The sequence below is a fragment of the Hypanus sabinus genome, chromosome 3 (assembly GCF_030144855.1).
Source record: "Hypanus sabinus isolate sHypSab1 chromosome 3, sHypSab1.hap1, whole genome shotgun sequence".
NCBI lineage: Eukaryota > Metazoa > Chordata > Chondrichthyes > Myliobatiformes > Dasyatidae > Hypanus > Hypanus sabinus.
In genome coordinates this window covers 114,275,494-114,300,693 of record NC_082708.1, presented here as the reverse complement: position 1 = coordinate 114,300,693, position 25,200 = coordinate 114,275,494, and the positions used below count along the sequence as shown (strand labels likewise).

At 38.6% G+C, this 25,200-nt stretch overlaps 1 protein-coding gene across 3 annotated transcripts in view; it reads left to right on the top strand.

Moving 5' to 3' along the window:
* LOC132391585 (neuropeptide Y receptor type 1-like) overlaps positions 1–24,942 on the top strand; it is a 28,128-nt gene extending 3,186 nt beyond the window's left edge. The window contains exons 2-5 of one of the 3 annotated variants that reach the window (XM_059964962.1): positions 2,902–2,992; positions 4,567–4,604; positions 7,237–8,052; positions 15,757–24,942. In XM_059964962.1, coding sequence (XP_059820945.1) covers positions 7,354–8,052; positions 15,757–16,173 — 1,116 coding nt within the window. In that variant the 5' untranslated portion in view covers positions 2,902–2,992; positions 4,567–4,604; positions 7,237–7,353 and the 3' untranslated portion in view covers positions 16,174–24,942. The remainder of the gene's footprint in view (positions 1–2,901; positions 2,993–4,566; positions 4,605–7,236; positions 8,053–15,756) is intronic. The other 2 variants (XM_059964961.1, XM_059964964.1) reach the window with 2 other exon arrangements.
* Positions 24,943–25,200: the final 258 nt, after the last annotated feature.

Here is a 25,200-nt window from a genome sequence, read left to right as displayed (position 1 = left end):
TTTTCTTCATCCAGCTCCCACGCTCTGCCTTTTCCCAGTCTCTCCAAATTATCATTCCCATACTAATTCAGTGTGCAGGTACACCAATTCCTTTCTGTCTTTACACATCCTCATGCCCATATCTGTCCAGTTTCCAATCACCTTCAAGCTCATCCTGTGAAAATCAGTGGCTGTTTTCAGGGTTGGTTTCTGATGGTGGAAGTTAAGGAGAAGCCAGAGGGAAAGTTTGCAGTTGGAGTTGTTGATGGTGATGGTAGAAGACTTTGCACCTTGATGTGACAGGGCCAAATACTGAGTTTAATTTTGTTTGCCCAAGTTAGCAGTGTGTACCACCGCTCTTGCTTTGACTAGAGCTTCTTCCCCATCCTTTTCCTGCTCGACAAAGTGCTCTGTCCTGTCCAGTCCCTGTCTCCACAGTATTGTTCAGGGTGTGACAGACAAGTATTACATTGGCTGGTGCATTTAAAGGGTGTTCCAAAACCAGCAAGCCCCTGAGAGCACACTTACAGCATACTGATCCTCACTGGGATTTGCCGGTGTCCTGCTTCAGTACTTAATAGATTGCATTCCAGTCAGCCACAAGCAGTAAGCAGACCATGATTTAACTTTCTGATCTGTAATTGTTGGACATACCCTTATCGTTGGAAGATTATGGCAAGTCCTTCCATAATCCCTCACAACTTGCCTCCCTCGGCAATCTAAGATGCATCCAATCTGGACCGACAGCTTGTTGAATTTAAGTACATCTTTTCTGATGCCTTCTGCTCATCAGTTTTCACATTGTCTATTATTTTACTTTTTATTTTTATTTAGAGAGATAAAGCACAGTAACAAATTCTCCCAGCCCAATGAGCCCATGCTGTCCAGTTACGCCCATTTGACCAATTAACCTGCTAAACCATTCATAGAAACATAGAAAACCTAAAGCACAATACAGGCCTTTTGGCCCGCATAGCTGTGCCGAACATGTCCTTACCTTAGAAATTACCTTGGGTTACCCATAGCCCTCTATTTTTCTAAGCTCTATGTACCTGTCCAGGAGACTCCTATTGTATCTGCCTCCACCACCGTTGCTGGCAGCCCATTCCATGCACTCATCACTCTCTGCGTTTTAAAAAAAAAACTTACTCCTGATATCTCCTCCGTCATCTTTGGACTGTGGGAAGAAACTGGAGTAGGTGGAGGAAACCCCTGCGGAGAGGATGTACAAACTGCTTACATACAGTGGTGGGAAATGAACGAGGGTCACTGACACTGATAGAGTTACTCTAACTGTTGCACAATCATGCCGTCCCCACACTACTGTGCCACCCAACACTCTCCCGGCAATTCCTTCCATGGTAAACCAGAATTTCCAGGAAAAAGCAGCAACTACTGCACACAGTCCTGGGAGGAAAGGATCACTAGGGAGACATGACACATGCAGTAGTGTGCCCAGAGACCAAACTTCTTTATGTGGTCAGTGAGGGAGGGGTGGTTGAGGTGCTCTATTCATGAGCTCCAGTCGGGCCTTTGATAAGGTTCCACACTGTCGGCCTCTCTGCATGGAACCAAGGAAAGCTGGCTGATTGGATGCACAACACACACAAAGTGCTGGAAGGAATGCGGCAAGTCAGGCAGCATCTGTAAACACAAGAAAGTCTGCAGGTGCTGGAAATCCAAAGCAACATGCACAAAATGTTGGAGGAACTCAGCAGGTCACAACAGCATTTATGGAAATGAATCATCCTTTTTGGGCCAGACCAGCAACTGTTTATTCCTCTCCATAGACGCAGCCTGACCTGCTGAGTTCCTCCAGCATTCTATATGTGTTGCTCAAGATTTTCAGCATCTGCAGAATCTCCTGTGTTCATGATTACCGTACTATTAGCTTGACAGTAGAAAGCAGAGGATAATGGTGGAAGGTTGCTTCTCGGACTAGAAGCCCATAAATAGTGGTGTACCTCAGAGATCGGTGCTTTGCTTATTGCTGTTTGTCATCAATATGCACAATTTTGATGTTAATAAGCTTGCAGATGACACTACAATAGATGGTATAGTGAACTATGAAGAATCAGAGAAAAATTTCCCTACTTGCTGACAGGAATTCTAGAATGCTCTGAACCTTGAGAGGTAATAAAATATGCATATGAAGATGCAGGTAGACTGGCTAATTGGGCAAAAAAGTGGCAGATGAAATTTAATGCAGATCACTATGAGTTGATCCGTGTTAGCAGAAAGGAAGAGAGAAAATGTTGAGCATGCTTCACAGTTCTTAAAAGTGTGGAGGAGCAAGGGGATCTGGATGTACAGGTGTTTAAGTCTTTTCAAATAACAAGACAAATTGAGAGAGGTTATTAAAATTGATGGGATCCTGGGATTCATATTTAGAAGTGCAGAGTACAAAAGTGGGGGAGTTATTTTGCGGCTGCACAGAAGACTGATTAGGTAACAACCCCGTTCACCCCTGGTCACCAGAGTTTCGTAAGGTCGTGAGGGATCTCGAGGGGTTCAGGACATATTCACTGGACTAGCTCAGAGCTTCAGCTGTGAGGTTAGATTGGAGAATTTGGAGTGGTGCTCCTTGCCATGATGAAGGCTTATAAGAGTATAACTCTATAGAGTTATGGGAGATTGTGACTGCTTTTGAAAGTTTAAGTGAGGGGAAATTCTTCCCATTTCCAGAACCAGCAGGCATGGATTTAATTTATTTTTGATGAAGGGGGATTTGATGAAAACTGCTTTACTCATTGTTGTCATGATGTGGATTATACTGTGTGCAAGGCTGGCAGAAGCTTAATCAGTGCCTTCGGAAGAGAGTCAGACATGCAGTTTAGAAGGAATCATTTATGGTTCTCTGAGGAAAGAACTGTGAACTAACAGGATTACACTTCTACAAAATGTCCTTTTTGTGTTCCATAGCATTTCTGTGATTCAACTTGGCCCTCTGCTCTGTTTCATTGACTCATGGAAAGAACAGCGTTCACAAAACCAGGCAAAGTAAATTGAAAAAGTAGGTGCCTATAAAGTTTAAATTTAGAACACTAAATTTCAAACAGTAAAACTTTGAAGTTTAACTCGGGTACCAAGAAAATATCCAGCTGAGTATTCGGAACTAGCTTCCAACAGGGAAAATAAAAGCCTCTGATAGAGTAACTCAGGAAAGCAGCAGCGAGCCCAGAGCTTACATTGATAGATTGATTTGTCCGTCCCTATGAGCTCCTCATACTGGTAAGTTCCAGAAAATTCAAGGAACCCATTCAAAATGTAAAAGGAGTCAAAATCCCTGTTAATGAGCAAGTGCCATTTGTTATTATTGTTATTTTGGCCGATTTTGAATCTGGGCGGCCTGCAAATAACGACTACTGAGCTGAACTGAATATGCCTGGACTCTTTCAATTTTGTGTTTGTATTGTGTTTTCTGCTTGTTTTTTTTGTTGCCATTTGCACTTTTTTTGCGCGTGGAGAGTGGTTTGATGTTTTTCTTTGAATGAGTTCCACAGTTTTACTTTGTTTCGTGGCTGTCGTGAGGAAGACGAATCTCAGGGTTGTATACTGCTTACGTAATTTGATAATAAATGTACTTTGAATCTTTGGAATTGTCAAAGGTATATTGCTAAGAGGTTTTCAGTCAGCTATTGAAAGCAAAAGTTGTGTTAGAAATGAATATCTTGGGTATCTTTTCTTTTATATTTAATTCCCAGTCCCACCTACCATCTACTCCCACCTTAACCAACCAAAGTTGCTTTCAGATTCGGATTCTCAAAGGACTTAATATCCACCTTCATGACCTTTTTCTCTTCTTAAATTTTTTTCTGAAAATGTAGCTTTCTGACAACTTTTTGCAATTTTTTAAATGTATTCAGGCCCCCAAGTGTGTTGAAATTCATGTACTCTTTCATTGACTACTCTGCATTTGTGTGATGTAGCAAATATACTGTCCTGAAGGGTTGTCTGAGCACTTCCAGTTTCTATTAGTTCTCATCAGTTAGTTCTTAAATTGGAATTAAATATGACGAATGCCCATTAATCACTTAGAAATATTGTCCTTTTGTGCACTGATAACTTAAGCAAATATATGTTCAAAGAAAAGGTGAATTATTCATTATAAACTTTCAACATTGTAGTTTATAAAGAAGTAATTTATTTCAAAATTAATATATTTTAAATGTCACACTTCACTTAAGAGGACTTGATTAGAATTTCAGATGAGGAAATCGATGTAATGATTTTTCTACTCATTAAAATTTATTGCTGAAAAATCCATTCAGAAGTATTTTATTCCATAATTGTTTTGCTAAATTCAATCAAATCCAATGATTTCTCATTGCTAATATTTTGTTTGAATATTCGGTCCAAAAGAAATATGACAATTTATTTGACTAGAGTTGATTTAAGAATAAAATTTGAGATCAGTGAAATAGTTTGTAATTTTTATCTTCCTTCAAGAAGAAAATTAGAATATCCAAATAAAATTTGCTTTTTAAAATTATTCTAAGAATTTGAGTTGTAATAATTGATTACAGGCATTGAAATTTTTATTTTGAGATCCCACTATTTAAAACTAGCTCTTGTTTATTTCAACAGAAAAACACCAATTCAGAAAAGGAGAGCAAGCAAATACTGTAAGTGTTTCTCAGCTAATATATAAAAATAGTAGATTGAATCTGAGGAAAATCTTATACAATATTTGACACCATCATACAGTGATCACAAGTGCTGTCCTTTACATGGAGTAGGTAATCACATAATGATCCGTATTTTTCTCATCCACACCAGGCTACCTGGAGTGACTTTGTTGAATGATAAATAGATCAATTGGTATTATGTATCTTAAGTTCAAATAGGCAGAAGTCAGGGAAGAAGAGATAAAGGGTTTGAGAAGCGGGAGTCTGATGGACAGGGACCATGGAGATATAGAGATAAGGTAAGAGAGGGAAACATGAGTAAGGAATGGTGAAGCGGGCAGGGGGGTGGTGAAATTACCAGAAGTTCGAGATATTGATGTTCATGCCATCAGGTTGGAAGCTACCCAGATGGAATGTAAGGTGTTTCCCCTCCAACCTGAGCATGGTAGTAGAGGAGGCCATGGACTGACATATTAGAATGGGAATGGGAAGTAGAATTGAAATGGGTGGCCACCGGGAGATCCCACTTTTTGTGGCAGTTGGAGCAGAGGTGCTCAGCGAAGTGGTCTCCCAATCTGTATTGGTTCTCCCCAGTATACAGGAGGCCAGACTGGGAGCACTACGTACAGTAGGAGACAGAAAATTCTAGCTAAAGCAATTTACATACTAAAGCCTGGGTCAGAGTATGAAGGGTAATGATAGAATGAAGAGATTACAGAAATGAGACCAGGAAAATATTTTAAAAGGTAAGAATGGAAGTGTTTGGGGAGTAATTGAATTCAACAGCAACAGGACTATTGAATGAATGAAACTCTGTAGGATACTTCCGGTTAGCAGGGATTTAGAAATGCTAAGTATGTGGATTGGGATGGCAAGCAAAATCCTCTGGATGAAGGTATTTTGAAATGGAAGTGAAGGAGTGGATAAATAGTTAAACTGAAGATCAAAGGTGTAAAGAGATGGTCCTTATGATGGAAAAGATTTAATCTAGAGATAAATAAATAAAGCCTTGGATCTCCCAGCACCTTGAAGCATGGTGATTGGGCAGAGGGGGGGCTTGCTCGGGAACTGGGATTGGGACTGGAGGGAAGATTGGGGATGTGGTGAGTGGAGTCCTTGGGGGAAGAGATAGTGGGACACACACCCCAAGTTGGAGAGTGCAAAGGAGGGAAATTACCAACACAGAATGGAATTGGGTTACCTATCAGGATTGACATCAGTGATGGAGGAAGGGGGTATTGAATCTGTCACAGGAGGGATTGGGGGCCGGTTTAATGGAGAATGTTCAGAAATAGGCAGCAAGAGTGAGACTTGAAAGTATTTGTGGGAGTCATGGAGATATTTAGGGATGCCTCAGGAAGCTTGAGGTGGGAATTAGTAACAATGGAAACTTCTTTCTACCTGGAAGAAGACAGGTATCTGAGACTCCCTGGCAGTGTTACAGGTAAGGATAGGCATTTTGATTAATAACAGGATAGCCCTCAATGCTCTTTGACTACCACATTGCTCAATTAATGTTGTTTTTGAATTAATATGTGGGGTTGTGAATATGAGGCACCAGAGTCAAATCTGCCAATGTAGTCCCAGTGCACAAAGTAACCGATCACTTCCAAAATCATTTCTTTTTAAATTCCAACATAAGGTGCATATATCATTCTTGTATGCAACAGAACATCAAGGTCATGAAGTCCAGAGATCAAATACGTCTTGGTATTGCAAACAAACTTGTTTAACCCAAAGCCAGTGTCTGGGTCAGATGGGTAGAACTAGTGGCAGGATTGGGCCCATGGACAATGATTCATCAATGACAAGCAGTCTTACAGTGGGGAGATTTGAGAAGGCAGTGAAGTGGCAGAGCTCTGTGTTTGGAGACTAACCCCACGTCTTTTGATTTGCCCATGAAAGGACACCATGTCCTGTACCTTACTGAAGAGGAGCCTGTAGCAGAATAAAATCTTATAAAACAATATCAACTTTAGAAAAGTAATAATAGTATAATTAAATTTGACCTAATTTTATAGGATTTATATACAGTATTTTATATTAATTACTATCCTCATGAGATTCTGGAGGTAATGATGTGGCAGAATGAAGCAAAGCCATTACTGGAGGCAAACAGCAGTTACTGAATACTTCAGAGAAGAATTAAGACAGACAGTCCCTCTGAGCTAAATTTTTGCAACAGGGCTATGCTCGTCCTTAGCTAAACAAAGGAAGATAGGTTGCAGAGGGACAATATTTGCATGTCTTCTGCAAATGCCTTCATATGCAAACAACAGTTCAAAGTTTCATTTTTTTAGGAGGTACAATGTTAAGTATCATATCTCGACCTGCTTCCTGGAATCTCAGTTTACAAACCTTTTATTATCAATGAACATCTAAACCACAGTGTTAGATGTATGAGAATCAAGTTATCTGATAACAGTATCAGGCATTCAACACCAAAGGGGTGCCACTTAAATTCTAGACCCAATTATTTGATTGCTCGATCCTACAAAGTAAGTGGCTGAATGACCATAGTTTTCAGTTTTCCAAAGTTAGATGATGACAATTGTTTTCTTTTGATCCTGAGCAGTTGGGATTTTTTTTCATTCACTGTATTTTTGGTAATATTTATTTTCAATTATAGAAAGATACCTTTGTTTAAGAAAACATGGAAATGACATGAATTGTGAAAAGAACATTCTTCCCAGAAGACGCCATCACCAAAGTTTTTGTCGCCCACAGTGCACGGTTTGCAAGCAGAATGGATGGTACAACTTCTCTTTCCGCTGGAAACCTTTCCATTCTCTTTAACTTTTCAAAGAGAAATTTCACCTTTGATCATTTTGACCAATGCTATTCACCATCTGCCATGATTTTCATATTAGCTCTGATTTACAGTGCTATCATGATCTTCGGGGTTTCTGGCAACCTACTTCTAATTGTTATCATCATGAAACAGAAGGAAATGCACAATGTCACAAACATTCTGATTGTCAACCTGTCAGTCTCCGACCTGCTCATCAGTATCATGTGCTTGCCTTTCACTTTTGTCTATACGTTCATGGACCACTGGATTTTTGGTGAGGCCATGTGTAAGCTGAATACCATGATACAGTGCATCTCCATAACTGTCTCCATCTTCTCCTTGGTGCTGATTGCTGTGGAGCGCCACCAGTTGATCATCAACCCCCGTGGTTGGAGACCCAACAACAAGCATGCCTACCTAAGCATTGCCATTATGTGGACAGTGGCCATCCTCACAGCACTGCCTTTTCTACTTTTCCACGTTCTAACAAGCGACCAGATCCAGTACGACGCTAGATACTCAGCGGAGTTTGCTGTGAAGTATTTGTGTTTTGACCAGTGGCCATCAGAAAACCAGAGGCTTGTCTACACCACTTATCTCCTGATACTGCAGTACTTTGCTCCGCTCTGCTTCATATTCATCTGCTACTTCAAAGTAAGTGAGAAGAAGTGTCTATATTTTGCGACATATCTGTCTGGTTTACATATGATCAAAGTTGGTTTGCTTATGAATCTTATGTTTTGGTTTTCAATCTGTCAATTCGGAATAAGCTGATGTACTACAATGTCGCTTTGAAGCAGTTTCAAAATCGATCTAACATGAATCTTTAAAGACATTGGCAGACAGTAGTCATGATTGCTGCCAGATGGAACTGTTATTGAGCGCTCAATGTGTTCAATCAAAGTTTCGGGTTTATGCATATGTTTAGTGAGTACTACACTGCTTGAATGTGTTAAAGTTATGGTAGTGCAGTTTAAGGACAGATTTTTGTGAAGACATAACTACTTTATTTCAGTTATTGTTATGATATTAATCTTAAGAATTTTATTTAAGAGATATGTTATTAGCAACTACATTAAGAAAAATATTCCAAATCTGAACTTAAATCATAATGTTAGCCAACATCTAAAAGCACATAAATGTAGCAAGAGTGAAAGGAAACTGCCCAAGATGATCCTCGGCTTTCCAATTATGCTTATTTGTGGTATTTTCAATAGTTAGATATAACTAATACTGCTGTGTCACACAGAAGGAGATTGTGCAAAGGGACCAGTTTGTCTTTTTGTATAATGTAATTTGTTTTATTTTTCATTCTGCAAGACAATCAGCATAAGTGGATGGACAACATAACATTTGCTGAAAATGTGAACTTACTTTGTGGCTTGCTGTATATTTCCTGCACATAGTTATTTTAAATATTTCCACCATTTGTTGTTTATCACAGGCTTAAGTTTTCTGATCAAGGAACAATCACAGCAATTTTTTATCAGTGATTTACCAAATCAGATTTCTTTGCTATCACATAAGGCTGCTTGGAGTACTGCAAGAAGAAAATGAAAAACAGTAAATGGAGATAACTTTCCCAGCTATTTGAATGAAGACTGCTTTAAATTGTATAGAAAATAATGATCAAGATCAATAAAGTTGATTTAATTCAGGCAGATTCATTAATCACACAGCTAAAGTAATTATTTGCTGTATTTCTTTGATACTCTAAATTTTTTTTGATAAGGATTAATCACTGGTGTGTTTAATGTAATGGAAAATATATGCACAGTATGTTGCTATTTCTTACAAAATTATAAATCTTATCTTGATGAACAAGATTGTACACTTCAAAAAATTTCTCTTATTTGTCTTTGATCTTTTCAACCGGACATCAATTGGTGAACACTAAAGTAATTTTATGCACCTCTCGTGGACAATCTTGAGAGAGAAAGGTTTATAAATTCTGTTTTCCCAAGAGCAGTGAGTGATGGAATGATAGACCAGCTTTTCGTTAGATCTAAAGAGAACATAAGTTCATTATTTTTCCTATAGGAAATGAAAAAAAGTATGGAAATTATTATGTTAGGTTATTGTCTGAATATTTCATATGTCTGAATAAAATTCCTTTCTTTTTTCATAATACAGATATTAATTTATTTACAATAAACAGGCATACATATCTTTTAAAAGCATAGACAAAGGAATCTTCATCCCTGTCAGTGCTGTTAATATAAGTATTTATGTATTTATAATGAAAATGTTATTTGTATCATTTCCAGATTTTTTTTTTTAAAAGTAATAGGATTAATATTAATGTTCCACAGAATATTTTTCAGATTGTTCCCCGATCAGGAAAATTCATGCATGGTAAATCCTGATAGGGATTGAAGTGAAGAAACAAATCAAATTTGCTTGAGTTGTTGGCCTCTGTGTGCAAATTCCTGTTGTTTCATTCCAGCTTTCAAAGATTTGCACCAGTTACATGAATCAGTGTGAAATCTGATTTTCTTTGTTAGCCTTCTGGCTATTTTTTTTTAAAAAAGAGCTTTCCTTCAGAGAAAAGGGCTCAATCATTTATTTTAAATACGTGCATTAAATATTTGATTAACAAATATTTGTAAGGTACAATCATTTGTAACACATGAAGATTTTGAGATGTGGAACACTCAGCAAGGAATGCACCTTAATTAGCCATGGAGTTGATGTTAAACTATAAAATTTGGTCATATTTAGCATTACAGTGTGGAATAGGCCTTTCTGGCCCTTTGAGCTACACTGCCCAGCAACACCCAACAAACCGATTAGCCCTAACCTAATGACCGGACAATTCACAATTAAAAATTAACCTAGCCAGTACATCTTTGGACTGTGAGAGAAAACTGGCAGACCTGGAAGTGACCCAGACATTCCACCAGGAGGTCAGACAGGGACTTCTTACAGGGTGGTGCCGGAATTGAATCCGGATCTCTGGAACGTCCTGAGCTGTAATAGTGTTACACTAACTGCTCCTCCACTGTGGTGTCCATGATAGAAATTTGCTATTGTTTAGGCATCAGAATGATCTCTTTAATAGGAACCAACTAGTGTCCTGCACTCTCTGCAGCTCTTCAATAATATGATCAAACTGTATGATTTAACCTCACAATGAATCTTAACAGCAGTGATTTATATTCTGGTGAATGAGCAATTGTCAGGAGCAGACATGGAATGGACCCAAACGCAGGACACAGGCACTGAAGTACTAGGGGTACGACAGGATGGGATGCCGTGGCATGCAAGGGATAATGCAGGTGGTACTGGATCCCAGGGGTCAGGCAGGGCCACCTCCCAGGCAGGAACACAGAGGCCCAGGCAAGACACAGAACACCTGGGCAAGTGCAGGTACAACCCATAGGGAGCAAGGGGTGAAAAGGATCGGAGTCCTCAGGGCCAGCTGCATGGATCCCAGGCAGGGCCACCTCCCAAGCAGAAACACAGAGGCCTGGGCAGGTGCAGGGCACAACCCATCAGAGGTGAGGTGTAGGAAGGGACAGCAACAGCCTGGCTTACCCAACAGAGGCAAGGGACAGAACCACCCAAGGGGTAACAGCAATGACCTGGCTTACCCAACAGAGGTAAGGGAACAAAAGGGAGCTAGGTCCAGGGTGAGCAGCAGGACAACCAGGATACACTAGTAAATGGGGAGAAGCAAACAGACAGCATGACAGCATGGGCAAGGCAAATACAGTGGAACAGCAGAACCAGCACACACAAGAGAAGCAGGAAAACAAGACAAACCTGGACAGAACAGATACAGAGTAGGGCAGCAACCAGGGCAGAAAAGGATTCCAAGCAGGGCAGAACAGAATACAGAACCAGCAGACCAGGTACAGAGCAGGATTCAGAGCCAGCAGATTAGGATAACCCCCAAACTAGGCTCAGTCCCCAAGCCCCCTATAAACACCTGCCCCCTAATAGGCAACAGGTGTACCTCCTTAAGCCAAGATGATCCAATGGCTCCGGGTGACAAGAGGGCTGGCTGCAAGGCCCGGAGTCCGCAGACCGGAGCAAGACCTGAAAGGTGGGCTCTGGACCGGACCCCAACAGCAATTTGATTTGAGTTTTATTAGTTTAATGTCAATAAAGTCAATAAAAGTGAGTTTGGAATTGAACACCTAACACAACTGATTACATTCTCATAAGTATCTTGACTTGGAGCAACACTATAACAAAAAAGAATAATTAACTTTGGAATCACAAAGGAAACTCTTTACTCCTGGTATTTTCAATTCACAACTTCAGAAACCAGGGTGAGTTCTAATGCCCAAATATTGTCAAAGTGCCAAAGTGTGCTATTGTTGGATTTAGCCAAATTTGGTTTTTAACTTTCTTTTAAAAAAAAACTTCATTACCATTCTTTTCATGAATGGTTGTGCATTTTTTCATTTGTTTTGGTGTGATTAAACAGCTTAATTAGGACCATTCTGATTGTCATAATGTCAGACAGCACAGAAACAGGTCCTTTAGTCTACTGACTGTAAACCATCAAACACCTATTTACATTGGTTCTATGCTAGTCACTTATTCTCTCCACATTCTCCTCTGTTCTCTTTAGATTCTACAACTCACCCACATACTTGAACAATTTTACAATGGCCAATTAACCAACTAACCCACATGTCTTTGAGATGTGGGAGGAAAAAGACAGACGTATGTAGAATTTCTGGCACTTTGCAATGTGCTAGTCAGCAGCATTTCCTGTGGACCTCCCCTTCCACTGTAAGGCTATCAGGTTTCAGAAAGACCAGCAATTGGCTTCCAAAAAGCTGATGATCTCCAGCAGGAGCAGTTGCTTGGCCCACTAAGTGTCTTGGAGAGTGGCTGGGAGTATACAGAGCCCTCAGTTACACAGCTACTCAGGATGAGCTTTAACAAAGGTCACTGAATACCCTTCCAGATTTTTTTGACATGGTCTGTAAGTGGACGAATGGCCATCTCATGGGCAATGTGCAGTGGCCTTTAGATCCTGGCCCACCCTGATGAGAAGTGCACTCTTCTCGCCACCAGCCAGAGAATGTCTTGTTGATTTTAAAGTGTTCTGTTGCTGAGGCACTTTGCCAAATGACCTTGACAGTCCGAAGAGGGAAACAGTTCTCGTGCACATGATAATAAACTCAACTTGATATGGCTGCCAATCATCCCTTTGACTTCACTGTGGTGAAGTTGCCTCCCTGTAGCTGAATATTCAGACTCGGGGAATGGCAATCATTGCCCTCCCAGCCACAGGACCACAATCATGACCATTACCAATAGTTTAGTAAGTCACACCGCTGGAAAAACAGCAGGTTGGACTTGACCTCGGCAAGCTATCCTAAGATTGCAACACATCACATTGCAAAAGTTAACTGTGAACTTTAAACCCATTATTTTATTTCTTCTGTTATTTTAATTTTATCTGACTTTGCTCCACAGAAGAATTTTAACTTATTTAACTACAGTGAGCTGATCAGTTGCCATATTTAATCATTAAGAACTCATACCATAGTGCAGCAAGGTAGGGGATGCAGGTGTCAGCTGAATGAAACAGACCAGTCAGGCATGCTAATGCTCTTTCTAAACATCAGTTTCTCTTTTGTTAATGTTGACAAAGCCCTTGTCCGCATCTCATCCAGTTCCTTCTTCCTTGCCCTCAACTTACCTCTTCCAGGACAGAACAAGAATTGACTTCTGCTGATCTGCATCTTCTACTCACTCCAGTTTCTACATTCAAGAAATCATTCTCTCTAATTCTGCACACCTTCAAGAAGTTTCTACCTCTGGGCACATCTTCCCCCTCCTCTCCTCCCAATATTTTACTAGGACCATTTCATTCATGACTCCCTAGTCCACCCTTCTACTCCAACTAACCACTCCCCTTCTTATAGCACTTTCCCTTGCATCCACAATGCAACTTTTGTCCTCTCACTTCCCTTCTCACCAACTAGGGACTCGATCCGTTCCATATGAAGTAGCAATCACTTCTTCCAATCTAGTGTACTATATTCAGTGTTCACCATTTTGTCTCCTCAATGCCAGAGAAACAAAACCAAGATTGGGTGATTGCTTAAGGAGTTGCACATTTTCAGTCTGCAGGGTCAACCCTGAGCTCAAGTTGCCTGCCACTTTCTTTTCTTGCAGCTTCTCAACTCAATATTGCGTCCTGCAATTCTAAGACAGCTTCTTGGTTGAAGCCTTAGGAATTTCAACCAGCACTGATCTAGACTCATCCAGCTCTGGTCTGGCACTTTGGCCTGTAACAAGCAACAAATGCTACGAGCCCACAGAGACCTTGTCTGTTATTTTGTGCCCAGTTTCTCCTTTCTTGACTGCTTGATGGTGACGTTGAAGTGAATTAGTGATGTGATACAGTCTGAAAGTGCAAACAGACAATTTAAACTAGTCACATCAAGAGAGAGCAAACACAAATGTAAGAGAAGGAATAAGAATATTACTACTTGTTGTTAGCAAACTATATTAGTGAAGCTTTGGTCTTTGGTGATACCAGAAATACTGAAGAAATAAAAGAAGAACCCAATGAGATTGCTGGCCCTTGTAGAGATCTTGCACCTCTGAGAGACACATTGCAAAAACAAAGAAATAAAAACAGTAAAAGTTATATTCAGGAGGGCTGGCACTTTTCCAATTCAAACACTCAGTAATTTCAGCAAGCCTTTCTATAAAACCTTTTTTATGATTATGATATTTTAAAATATTACAATAAACAGGATATATAAGGATGTTTCCAATACAGCAAACTGTTCTAGCTCAATTAATATGGTAAACAGTGAGAATTATTGTCATTTTAAGAAAATTATAGCCTTAAGAATCACTTAAAGATATTCTGTTTTAAATTGAATTTACTGATAAATGATTCAAATGTTGTTCAATGATTTACATAAGCCTTGCTCCTTTATAAATGAGTTAATGCATTTTAGAAAGCACTGTTAAGGAATTGATTGCTAATATCATATTGTATAAATCTGTAGCTTGCAAGAAGAACTAACCTAAGTCTGTGTCTTCTTTCATCACCTACACTTGCCTCTGCATTCCCTGTGTAGGACTTGATGCCAATATTTATTAATTTGTTGAGATACAGCACGGAGTAGGCCCTTCATGCCCCACCACTCAGCAATCCCCCAGTTTAACCTCACTTGGCCAATTTACAATGACCTATTAACTTGCTAGCCAGTTGCTCTTTGGACTGTGGGAGAAAACCTGAGCCCCGGAGTAACCCTGTATGGCCATGGGGAGAACGTACAAACTCCTCACAGGCAGCAGCCGGAATTGAACCCAGGTTGCCTGCAGTGTAAACAGTTGTGCTGACTACTATGCTATCATGTGGCCCTTATCGGTATGGTCACAGAAGGGCCAGGTTATTGCTGACACCTTACCCAGGTGCCTATAATAGCATGCAGTTCTGCAGAAGAAATAGAAAAGCTAGCAGAAAGTTACCATTCATTGCTTGGGAAATTGGATATATAGTAAAGGTGGGAAGGTAATTTTCCAGTTGTATGAAGGAATTGGTGGAACCACATGTGGACCATTACATACCATATTAGACTCCTTATTTAAGGGAGTACATTAATAAATGTTGAACTCAGTTCAGAGGAAGTACAGTTCGTCTTATGAGGAAAGGTTCAGCAAGCAAGGCTTGACTCTGCTGGAATTCAGAAGACTCAGAAGGAACTTGACTGAACTTTGCAAGAGGGACATGCAACTACGCAACAGGGAGGATAGGGAGAGGCTGTTCCCTGTTGTGTCTCTCTTTCTCAGACAGTGATCAAAGCAATGTCTTTGATTTTGTTTTAATTTGGAGGTAGATAATTGAAAAACAAGGATGTGTAAAGTTAACATATGGAATGCAGAATTGAGGTTACAATCAGGTCAGATATTATCCAATTCAAAAGTAGAGCAGGCCTGAGAGGCTAAATGTTCCACACCTTCTCCTCATTCTTGATATGTTGGCATAGACAATGACCCTTCTCAGGCAGTTCAGACTGTCGGCTGTCCCTACTGAGTCATACTTTGCTACCTTCAAATAAGATACACGATTGAATAGGAATTGGAAAGCCAAAATCTTGGTCACTGAATTTATCTGAACATTCCTTCCACCAAACTGGCAGAGATCAGCCAACTGAGACTTTATGACGAATCTATGTATTCCCTGGATTACAGGACATACTTTATAGTTCAGTAGATGGCTGAGTGTTTAGAGAGCCATGAGATTGCTGTCAGCTTGGAGAACAATTTATGTCTGATTTCCAGAAAAGAATATTTTCTATAATGTGATACAGATGTGCTTGAATTTCTAAATATAATTTATTAAAAGTAATCTTGTTCTGTCTTTAAAAGATATATGTGCGCCTGAGGAGAAGGAATACCATGATGGACAAGATGAGAGAGAATAAATACAGGGCAGATGAGAACAGAAGGATCAACATTATGCTAATCTCCATTGTAGTTGCTTTTGCAGTCTGCTGGCTACCTCTCAACGTTTTCAATGCTATTTTTGATTGGAACCATGAGGTTATTAATAATTGCCATCATAATCTAGTTTTCTCTTTATGCCATCTGACAGCAATGCTCTCGACCTGCACAAACCCCATTTTTTATGGATTCCTCAATAAGAACTTTCAGAGGGACTTGCGATCAATTCTCCATTACTGTAAATGCAGCTCCAGAGAGGAGGACTATGAAGCTATTGCCATGTCAACCATGCAGTCTGAGATTTCCAAGAGCTCTTTGAAACAGACAACACAAATTGCTTGAGATTTGTTGATTCCAAAGTATTGCCTGAATAGTGTGAACAGTAATTGGTGCCCCCAACTATGCTACTGAATATTACTACAGATCATTCTACCTATATGAAGCAAAACATCTACTCAACGTCTTAAATAATCACATGAGTTTTATATTTTAGCTATTAAACAGGAGATTGCTTACAACTTGCTCTTTCTGGTCTATGTTCCATAATTGGTAACACTTATGCTACTTTTGAAGAAGACTTTGCTAAAATAGTTCAAGGTCACAAACTGAACAGCGTGAACTTTATAACTTCTCTTTATGTCTTCTTGGTTACATTGGAAAGGGCATATTTTATTACCTATCTGAATTCTTTTCAAATTATATTCTGTTAGCATGCACACTATTTTCAAGACCTTTAGATGTATTAACAAAATTAGTTCTCTATATTGATGTCATGGAAGAACTGAAGCTGAAGGTTTTAGCTTTCTTCTCAAGATGAGAGGAAAATCAAAGGACCAGCTACCTCATTCTGTTGCCACTTTCCTCCCAGTAGCAAAGAAATGGATGGGTAGTATTGTTTCCGTTGGGCAGATGATAGTCAAGAATAGAGGACTTGTAAATAAGGAAGTCATTGATTTTGAGAATCTATTTCACAAAAAAAGCTTTTCTTTTACAGGCTTGATTTTACAAATATACTCCCGTTAAGAACTAAGCAAAATCTGCAGCAGATATTTTGAACCAAAAAAAATCTTGGTGCGATAACAATGTTGTTTGTGGGTTCTTTTGACATATTGTATTATTATAGTGTCAGCATTGTCCAATGTTATATATTTGATGCATGTTAATGTTTGAAAAGAAGAACACCATCAGTAATAATAAGCATACTTTTCAAAAGTTACTTATTAAAGGTTTATCATTGCCAGAACAAACAATTATTAAAATGAGTTTTTAAAAAAACAGATCCCTACTTTTGACAGTGAGATACTGCCAAATCATTACACAGGTGATGTTTATTAAGTTATATTTACTTGCTGTTACATGACCTTTCAACGGGTTATTTTGCAATCTCAGCTTGGTCAAAAGTGCTTGAGCAAGTGTATTTAACATCATGCCTCATGGGTAAAGTTGTGCAGAAATTAACATTGAGGATACAAAGAAGAAGAAACAGTGTATTATTTATTCTGTTTTGGAATTCTATAGTTATCTTAAAAATGTGACAGTGAAAGCATTTACTGTTATTGAAGCTAAACCTATCATTGTGGTTTTAGTTCTGATTTCTTGTACTGAAGAAGGGTCTTAGCCCAAATCGTCAATTGTTTACTCTTTTCCATAGATGCTGCTTGACCTTCTGAGTTCCTCCAGCATTTTGTGTGCATCATTTTTGATTTCTAGCATCTGCAGACTTTCTTATGTTTATGTTCCTCGTACAGAGTTAGCTTAACTCATTCAGAGGAGAGGTAAAAGCATTCTGGGTCAGAGATGGGAAATTCAAAATTCAACAACTTTGTCAGGATCATTCATTCAGGCTTCAAAGAATGCTTCATTTGGGATGCCCTGGGATTATGAAGAACATCATATAAATGTAAGTCTGTCTATTGTTTCTCCTCTTCTGCTGGAAGTCCTTGTCTGTATTTTCGGTAAGAAGGGGATCATGCTCATATTTGATGTCCAATGAGGTGTAGATTAAATAAACTCATCATGTGTGAATTTGGGAGTGGTGGTAATGTGGAGCAGGAGTGTGATTAATCCAGTGGACCAAACTACTGTATATGAATCCATGGTTTTGTGTCCAATTGATATTATCTGCCAATATGATAGTTCAGTTTTTCGTTGTAAATAACAGTTGGTGATTTACGTGGTGATGTGTGTGTGTATAGTACATGAATGTGTGCAAGTGTCTATGTGTGTATGCTTGTATAGCATGGGTGTGTGTGTGAGCGTGTGTGAACATTGTACAGGATCCTCAGAAGTGTTGACTCCCTTGGTGAGATTGACAAAATCAAGAGAGGAAGAAACCTAAATTGGGAAGAATAGAATAAAATCAAACTGAACTAAATGTAACAATTCTTGGCGAAATTCAAAAATGCTTTGCTAGGTTTAATGAAATAAAAACAAGTTCAAGCTTTGATCTAAAATCTTTGAATGTCAACTTGGCCTGGTTCAATGTCTAAGAATATGAAACAGGATGCTGTGGCCTTATTGCTCACTACATGGAAGTCATGGAAGGGTATAACAAATGTTCGTATGATACTAAGGCGATTCTGCATTTTACAAAAAGGTCTTAGAATGAGAAACTAGGACAATCAAGATTCCAACACCACTGAAGAATGTCAAAGAGCCCTGTCAGTATCCAGATTGATAATCCTTCCTCAGCCTAGAACACCATGAAGAGTTACATCTACTATTCATCATGTTCATTGTGGGACCTGGCTTAACATAATATGGTCTCATGCCTGATCTAAGTGTTTTGGTAAAAATGCCAAATAAATATAAACCCTTTCCATACAGTATATAACAGAACCAAATAATTTCATATTGAACACATCCTGCAAGTATCAGTGAGGTTCTCTGAAATAGGTAAAATTAATATGAATTGCGTGGTTATTTTTCAGTAGTTGAATGCATACAATTTGAAGTACATTTTATAGAAGAAATTCCATGATCCATCAGAATGAAGGAGAGTATAAATTAACAAGAGCTTTATTTTGCACTTTTATAAACTTATAATTAATGGAATGAAGAGAAGGACAAAGTAGCTAAACATCAACTGAGAAATAAATTACTTGCACTGTAAGACTAATTTGGCTAGAAATTCAGATCTAGTAAGCTGTGTAATGAAGCAATGCCTGCCACAAGGTAGTTATCTAGTAGATAATTGGGCTTGTGGATGATTGAACCTCACATAATCGGTGGTTACGGCTGGAGAAGGATTCCTCTGATTCTCTTCCCTTGTGAAATAAATACATCTTATAAAAGAATTGCAAAAAACCAAGGGCATTCCATCATCGTTACCTTTTTTCTATCAGAATCATTGTTCAGACACTGATGTACTTTCTCTTTCCCAAAGGGAGTATGTGGACGTGGGTTAACAATCTAACTTCTGAACTCATTGAGGCCATCATGGCAAATGGAACAGACTAATTTCACCCTGAAGTAAAACTGCACACTCTCCTGCTTTAAGAATAGCTGAATGGATAGCTATCAGTCTGTGAACATGTTTACAGAATACCTTGATCAACAATGTGCTTTAAGGGGAGATGGTAGTGTCGAGAATCTTTGTATGTCTTGCCAAGGATATCCATCAACAAACACGGATTTGCAATGTTGACAATCAAATTAAGTAGCACCCCAAAGCAATTGTTATGTGCAATTAGGTCAGTCTATTCAACACAGCGGAGTCAATGACTGAAATTCACATTGCCACTCATTGTAATGTTTTCAGCACAGAGCTAGCACCAACTTCAATGTTGACTATCTTAGCATGTAAGCAGCAGTCTGAGTTGTACAGGCAACAAATACCAAGATGTGAAGTCGAAGTGCAGTCCTCGGTGCCACCACTTTTTGAAAATATTAACTATTTTAAAGGAATTTAAAAACTCAAAACACTAATTGAATTGAGTGAGTTCCATTGGAATCCCATTAGCAAATAATCTGAAAGTTTTTCATAATTCCTTTAGGTGGGAGGGAATCATTTATCCTGCTGTCCAGTGTTAACACAATGAGATATTTATATTGTTGAACTCCTAGTTCACAGTATTGACATAAATCTGTCTTGTACATTGATCAGTATCCTGGTTTCCATACTATGCACACTTCCAGTAGATAACAGCATTGTGCATATTTCTCTCTTTCTTGTATCCGTGCCAAGCTACAGGTGAGTGAGACACTAATGTGGAACAAATCACAAACATTTGCACCAAAACAAACCAGTGTGTGGCGGAATTATGTGGCCTATTAGCCTTGGGTAATTGTAGTCTTTTAAGATGATTCATAAATGCGACTCCAGGTAAAACTTAGACAAATCATGAATTATTTTCTTTCTCACACTGTACAAAAATGAGATTAACATTTTCCAACCTGATTTTGAACTACAGCCTGTAAGTAGAGCAAAACAAAGTAATGGCACATAAATAAATGTACCGTATGGCCAGAGTGACCAATTTTTATGAGTTGTGAATATTTCCAAGAGTAATATAACAGAGAATGGAACTGCTAATATAAAGGAGAATTTCTTCAAGATTAAACTGGACATTCAATATAATTATGGAGAAGGACAGGACTGGACCTAGAGTTGAGATTTTTGATTGGAGAAAGGCTAACTTTGAGGGGATGCGAAGGGATTTAGAGAGAGTGGATTGGGTCAAGTTGTTTTATGGGAAGGATGTAATAGAGAAATGGAGGTCATTTAAGGGTGAAATTATGAGGGTACAGAATCTTTATGTTCCTGTTAGGGTGAAAGGAAAGGTTAAAGGTTTGAGAGCACCATGGTTTTCAAGGGATATTAGAAATTTGGTTCAGAAAAAGAGGGATGTCTACAATAGATATAGGCAGCATGGAGTAAAGGAATTGCTCGAGGAATATAAAGGATGTAAAAGGAATCTTAAGAAAGAGATTAGAAAAGCTAAAAGAAGATACGAGGTTGGTTTGGCAAATAAGGTGAAAGTAAATCCGAAAGGTTTCTACAGTTATATTAAAAGCAAGAGGATAGTGAGGGATAAAATTGGCCCCTTAGAGAATCAGAGTGGTCAGCTATGTGTGGAACCGAAGGAGATGGGAGAGATTTTGAATGATTTCTTCTCTTCAGTATTCACTAAGGAGAAGGATATTGAATTGTCTAAGGTGTGGGAAACAAGTAAGGAAGTTATGGAACCTATGACAATTAAAGAGGTGGAGGTACTGGCGCTTTTCAGAAATTTAAAAGTGGATAAATCTCCGGGTCCTGACAGGATATTTCCCAGGACCTTGAGGGAAGTTTGTATAGAAATAGCAGGAGCTCTGACGGAGATCTTTAATATGTCATTAGAAACGGGGATTGTGCCGGAGGATTGGCGTATTGCTCATGTGATTCCATTGTTTAAAAAGGGTTCTAGAAGGAAGCCTAGCAATTATAGACCTGTCAGTTTGACATCAGTAGTGGGTAAATTAATGGAAAGTATTCTTAGAGATAGTATTTATAATTATCTGGATAGACGGGATCTGATTAGAAGTAGCCAGCATGGATTTGTGCGTGGAAGGTCATGTTTGACAAACCTTATTGAATTTTTTGAAGAAGTTACGAGGAATGTTGACGAGGGTAAGGCAGTGGATGTAGTCTATATGGACTTCAGCAAAGCCTTTGACAAAGTTCCACATGGAAGGTTAGTTAAGAAGGTTCAGTCATTAGGTATTAATGCTGGAGTAATAAAATGGATTCAACAGTGGCTAGATGGGAGATGCCAGAGAGTAGTGGTGGATAATTGTTTATTGGGATGGAGGCCGGTGACTAGCGGGGTGCCTCAGGGATCTGTTTTGGGCCCAATGTTGTTTGTAATATACATAAATGATCTGGATGATGGGGTGGTAAATTGGATTAGTAAGTATGCCGATGATACTAAGGTAGGAGGTGTGGATAATGAGGTGGATTTTCAAAGTTTGCAGGGAGATTTATGCCGGTTAGAAGAATGGGCTGAACGTTGGCAGATGGAGTTTAATGCTGAGAAGTGTGAGGTTCTACATTTTGGCAGGAATAATCCAAATAGAACATACAGAGTAAATGGTAGGGCATTGAGGAATGCAGAGGAACAGAGAGATCTAGGAATAACTGTGCATAGTTCCCTGAAAGTGGAGTCTCATGTAGATAGGGTGGTGAAGAGGGCTTTTGGAACGCTGGCCTTTATAAATCAAAGCATTGAGTACAGAAGTTGGGATGTAATGCTAAAGTTGTACAAGGCATTGGTAAGGCCAAATTTGGAATATTGTGTGCAGTTCTGGTCACTGAATTATAGGAAAGATATCAATAAATTAGAGTGCAGAGACGATTTACTAGGATGTTGCCTGGGTTTCAGCAATTAAGTTACAGAGAAAGGTTGAACAAGTTAGGTCTCTATTCATTGGAGTGTAGAAGGTTGAGGGGGGATTTGATCGAGGTATTTAAAATTTTGAGAGGGATAGATAGAGTTGACGTGAACAGGCTGTTTCCATTGAGAGTAGGGGAGATTCAAACTAGAGGACATGATTTGAGAGTTAGGGGGCAGAAGTTTAAGGGAAACACGAGGGGGTATTTCTTTACTCAAAGAGTGATAGCTGTGTGGAATGAGCTTCCTGTAGAAGTAGTAGAGGCCAGTTCAGTTGTGTCATTTAAGGTAAAATTGGATAGGTATATGGACAGGAAAGGAGTGGAGGGTTATGGGCTGAGTGCGGGTAGGTGGGACTAGGTGAGATTAAGGGTTCGGCACGGACTAGGAGGGCCAAGATGGCCTGTTTCCGTGCTGTGATTGTTATATGGTTATATTGCAGCTGTAGTAGTCTTTATCATTGGTTTTCTTTTGGCCCCCTATCATAATTTTACTTGGATGAATAACAAGTATTTTCCCAAATTTCTGCTTGTCATTCTTTGCAAAATGGTATTGAAAGTGCTGATTTAAAAATCTTACTGCCTTGGATTTCCAGCATCTGCAGAATTTATTGTGTTTCTGACTTTCTACATTGGACTTGTTAGTGGACATAGAGTTGTACTGTTTCTATAACTCCATTTAAAATTTTTATGAATGAAATGTTAAAAGTAATCCTTTAATAGGTGGCAACAATTTACTGTGTGGATCACATTCTTCAGTAACTAATTATTTCTAAAATATTTTGGCTTGATATTATACTCTTCTGAAGTAAAGAATGATGTCGAATTAAAAGTTACACAGTGTTGGAAAATTAGAGGTCTGCAAAAAAAAGGGAAATCAGCAAGGAATAAATAGATTATGTGGGTAAGTTAGCAAGAAATATAAAAGCAACTCAAAAAGCATTTAAAAAGGAAAATAGTAAGGCCCACATTGGTTCCTCAGAGCATACAAATAGGAAATTAATAGAAGGAAGTAAGGAAACTTAGGAGATTTTAAATAATATCTTTTGCTATATTCATAATGGAAGTGATTGAGAACTTCAGTAGAAAATCCAAGTTCAAAAGGGAGGGAGGATCTTCAAAACAATCACCAGGTAAACTGGATTAAGGCTGATGAATCTGGACCAGATTGTTTCTATCCTAGGATCTTAAAAGGAGTGACTGTTGATAGTAGTAAGATCTTCCAAAATTCCCTCAATATTAGGTAACCTGCAGTGCATTGTAAAACTACAAATATAACAAGAAAGGAGAGGGGCAGAGAGAAGATGACTAAATATGTAAGAACTCATGGCATGAGGTTAATTTAGTATCATGGTTAGTAAACTAACCAACATTAAACATGAAGTTGGGATAAATGAATAATTTTCATTTTGACAAGCTAACTCGTGGGGTGTCATGGTGTCTAATCTATATGTGTATGGTAGCCGGATCTGCAGAAAATACTAAACAGGTAGAAGTGCTGGTTGTGAGGAGGATACAGCAAGTCTGCAATGGGATAAATATAGTTTACACCATCGGGAAGAATTTAGTTTACGGAATACAATGTGGGGCATGATAGAAAAGCAGAATATTGTTTAAATGGAGAGGGGTAGTAGAAGGCTGCTATACATGAGGATTTGGGTGCCCTTATACATGAAATACAGTCACTTGTTAAAGTGTAGCAAGTAATCAATAAGACATACGAAGTTTTGGCTTTTATTGCAAATAAGTATTGAGTATAAAAGTACGATAGTCTTACTACAACTGTACAGGGCATTGATGAGACTACCTTGTGCATGTCTCTGGTCTCCTGACTTAAACTGGGAAATACCAGGTTGATTCCTGGGATAAAGGGGGTGGAGTAAGAACAGGTTGCACCAACACCATTTGTAGTTCAGAGGAATAGAGAGCATCATAGAAGTATGAGGCAGCTTGACAAAGATGTTGCCTCTGATGAAGAAATCTAGAATTGGGGACACCGTTTCAGAATAAGGCATTGCCTACTAAACATGGCTGAAAAGGAATTGCTCTTTACAGGTGAGAGTTTTTGGAATTCTCAAGCTTTGGGAGTCATGGAGTATTTTCAAGACAGATTTTAAGTCTTTGGTGGAGTCAGGGATTATGAAAAACAGGCAGGAAAGTGAGGCTGAGACCAGAATCTGATTAGTCATAATCTTACTGAATGATGCAACAGGTCTGAGGAGCCAATGATTTGCTCCTATTTATTGGACTATCTTTTTATCAACTGAAGGGTCACATTGAAACAATGTATCAGAATTTCAAATTCTTTATTAAATAGTCAACAGGCCAGAAACATTTTCTCTCTTATCATCCTTTCAACAGATGCTCAATGTTTTTATTTCAGATTTTTAAAATTGTAAGTTGAAGTATTTTTGCATCTTAACAAGATGCACATTTTTATACAGGAAAAATGTATTTCTGCTCTGTGTAAACTGATGTATTTTGTGGATTGCATCAATATCCATACCTTTACCACATACAGCCTATTTTGTACTCATGAGATCAGATCTGAAAACATGCAGTGTAAAAAAAACCGCTATGATAGCAAATAAGCATTAAATGTCCAACTGTTCTACAAAAGAATATATTTGTGCAATTTAGTGTTTAAAAATATTTGTTATTGATGTGATGTTCATTATTTACAAGAAAAATGTATCATTGGACCTCCACAGCATCATATGAATAAAATAAATTATCTTGTCTGTGTCTGTCCATGTAATGATTTTTATATGCAACACATTTTACACTGAAGAACTTTGCAATTGATCTCAATGCAGAGAATTGCTAGTTTTATTGCATTTTATAAAGAAAACTAATAGCATAAACTTGCAAACAGAATTATCAAGGAGAAGAGAACAGTTTGTTTGCAGATAAAATTTCAGTGAGGTTTATAACATGCTCACCTTGAACCAGTGAAAGGGAATTATCTGTGCTTAAGGCTGGAATTAATGAAGGAACAA